Source organism: Nestor notabilis, unplaced genomic scaffold, assembly GCF_000696875.1.
Source record: "Nestor notabilis isolate BGI_N333 unplaced genomic scaffold, ASM69687v1 scaffold7144, whole genome shotgun sequence".
NCBI classification, from domain to species: Eukaryota; Metazoa; Chordata; class Aves; order Psittaciformes; family Psittacidae; genus Nestor; species Nestor notabilis.
The window spans coordinates 24,502-26,041 of NW_009925974.1; the positions used below are offsets into that span (position 1 = coordinate 24,502).

A 1,540-nucleotide genomic window follows, 5' to 3' on the forward strand; every position below is an offset into this window, starting at 1 on the left:
GTAGCAGCCTCATCCCCTGCACAGCAGCTCAACCACCTCAGCAAACCCTGCCACGAGCGACCAACAGCTCTCGTCACTGCGTGACACTCCTGCCCATCCCTTCTCCTTCCGTTCAGCACAAAGGGCTCTGGAGCAATGACTGACGTGTGTTTTCATGGTGCCTCATAGAAATGAGGCCTGGCTCAGGCAGGCATAGTCAAGCAGTGTGAGAGTGGATGGCTGTACCCCAGGAAGAGGAGGGCACATGGTGGTGATCACTGACAGCACTTTGTTCCAGTTCTGCCCCCTCTCAGGGCAGCACAGCTTCCCGACCTGTTTGCCAGGCAGTGGTGCCCACCTGACACCAAGCAGTAGATAGAGAATGCTTAAAGCTCTCCCTACCTGCCAGGGTCTTTCCTCTTCTCTGCAGCACAGTCCCCCTTGCTCTTCTCCATCTCCTGCAGGAGGGCTATTTGGATGGGGGTGTTTCTGCCGTCACTGCCGGTGCTGCTGCGGTGCTGCCGGCCCCGGCAGTCGGGCTGGGAGCTGCGCTTCATGGCCTGGAGCTGGGCCAAGGGCACGATGTCGCAGCCCTGGGGCCGGTGCCACACCGTCTGCCGCGTGATGGCATTGTAGTAGTAGAAGCGGTTGTTGTTCTGGTCAAAGAGCTCCCACCACTGCTTCTGGTCCGACTGGCGCACCTTGAGGTTGGGAGGGGGCTCCCAGCCGCACTCCCCCGTGGTCAGGTTGACATACATCCGCTCCTGGGAGCGGGGCTCGATGATCTCCACCCAGTCCGAGCTGCAGGGACACGAGAGCCACGTTAGTCTGGGCCTGAGGCTCGGGGCAAACTGGTTGTCTGGGAGCTCTACAGAGCTGCTGCCTCTGGGCCAGGCAGCTGTGCTGCACATCAAAGCACTGCTCAGGGCCATTCGGCAGTCTAAGGAGCTCAGGAGAAGACAAGGGGAAGGGTTTGAGAGAGGAGCCAAATCAGCAACTCCCTGGTAGAGAGGAGAGGTCAGTCTCCCCCCCGCAGCCTGCCCCAGCATCAGCTCAGAGCACTCACCAGCCCCGGACAAGTGGCACAGGGCGGGAGAGCACCGTCTGCTGATGCTCTGATAACTCACATCAAGGGCTGGCGCGATTGCAGGAGCGCCGGCGCCTGGCAAGATGCGCAGCGGAACTCGCTCTCCAGAGCAGGGAGGATCTGCAAAGCAGGATCTGCTCCTCTGGGGAGCTGCACCCTGTTGTTAATGTCACCTCAAACCCCTGGCTACCCAACTGACGCGGACAGTCTGCCCATGCGGGTGCCTCCTGCGGGGCCCACGAGCTGTGCGCTGGAGGGGACCTCTGGGTCAGCCAGTCCCTGCTCAGAGCTCACGCTTGGCCAAAAGATAGATGCAGGGACTGACTGACAGATGAGACTGCCTCCCTTGAAAGCTCTTCCCATCCTCCCTTGAAAGCTCTTCCCATCCTCCCTTAGCTAACGGAACAGAGCCCTCAGCGGGGCCACATGAATAAGGTGGGTTCAGGGCTACCCTTGAAACCCACTCCTGCCTGG

At 60.5% G+C, this 1,540-nt stretch overlaps 1 protein-coding gene across 1 annotated transcript in view; it reads right to left on the minus strand.

Annotated features, from left to right (window-relative positions):
- LOC104404779 (rho GTPase-activating protein 39-like) overlaps window positions 1-760 on the minus strand; it is a 20,757-nt gene extending 19,997 nt beyond the window's left edge. The window contains exon 1 of the mRNA XM_010013304.1: window positions 382-760. Within this exon, the coding sequence (XP_010011606.1) occupies window positions 382-737 (356 nt within the window). The 5' untranslated portion in view covers window positions 738-760. The remainder of the gene's footprint in view (window positions 1-381) is intronic.
- Between the last annotated feature and the right edge of the window lie 780 nt (window positions 761-1,540).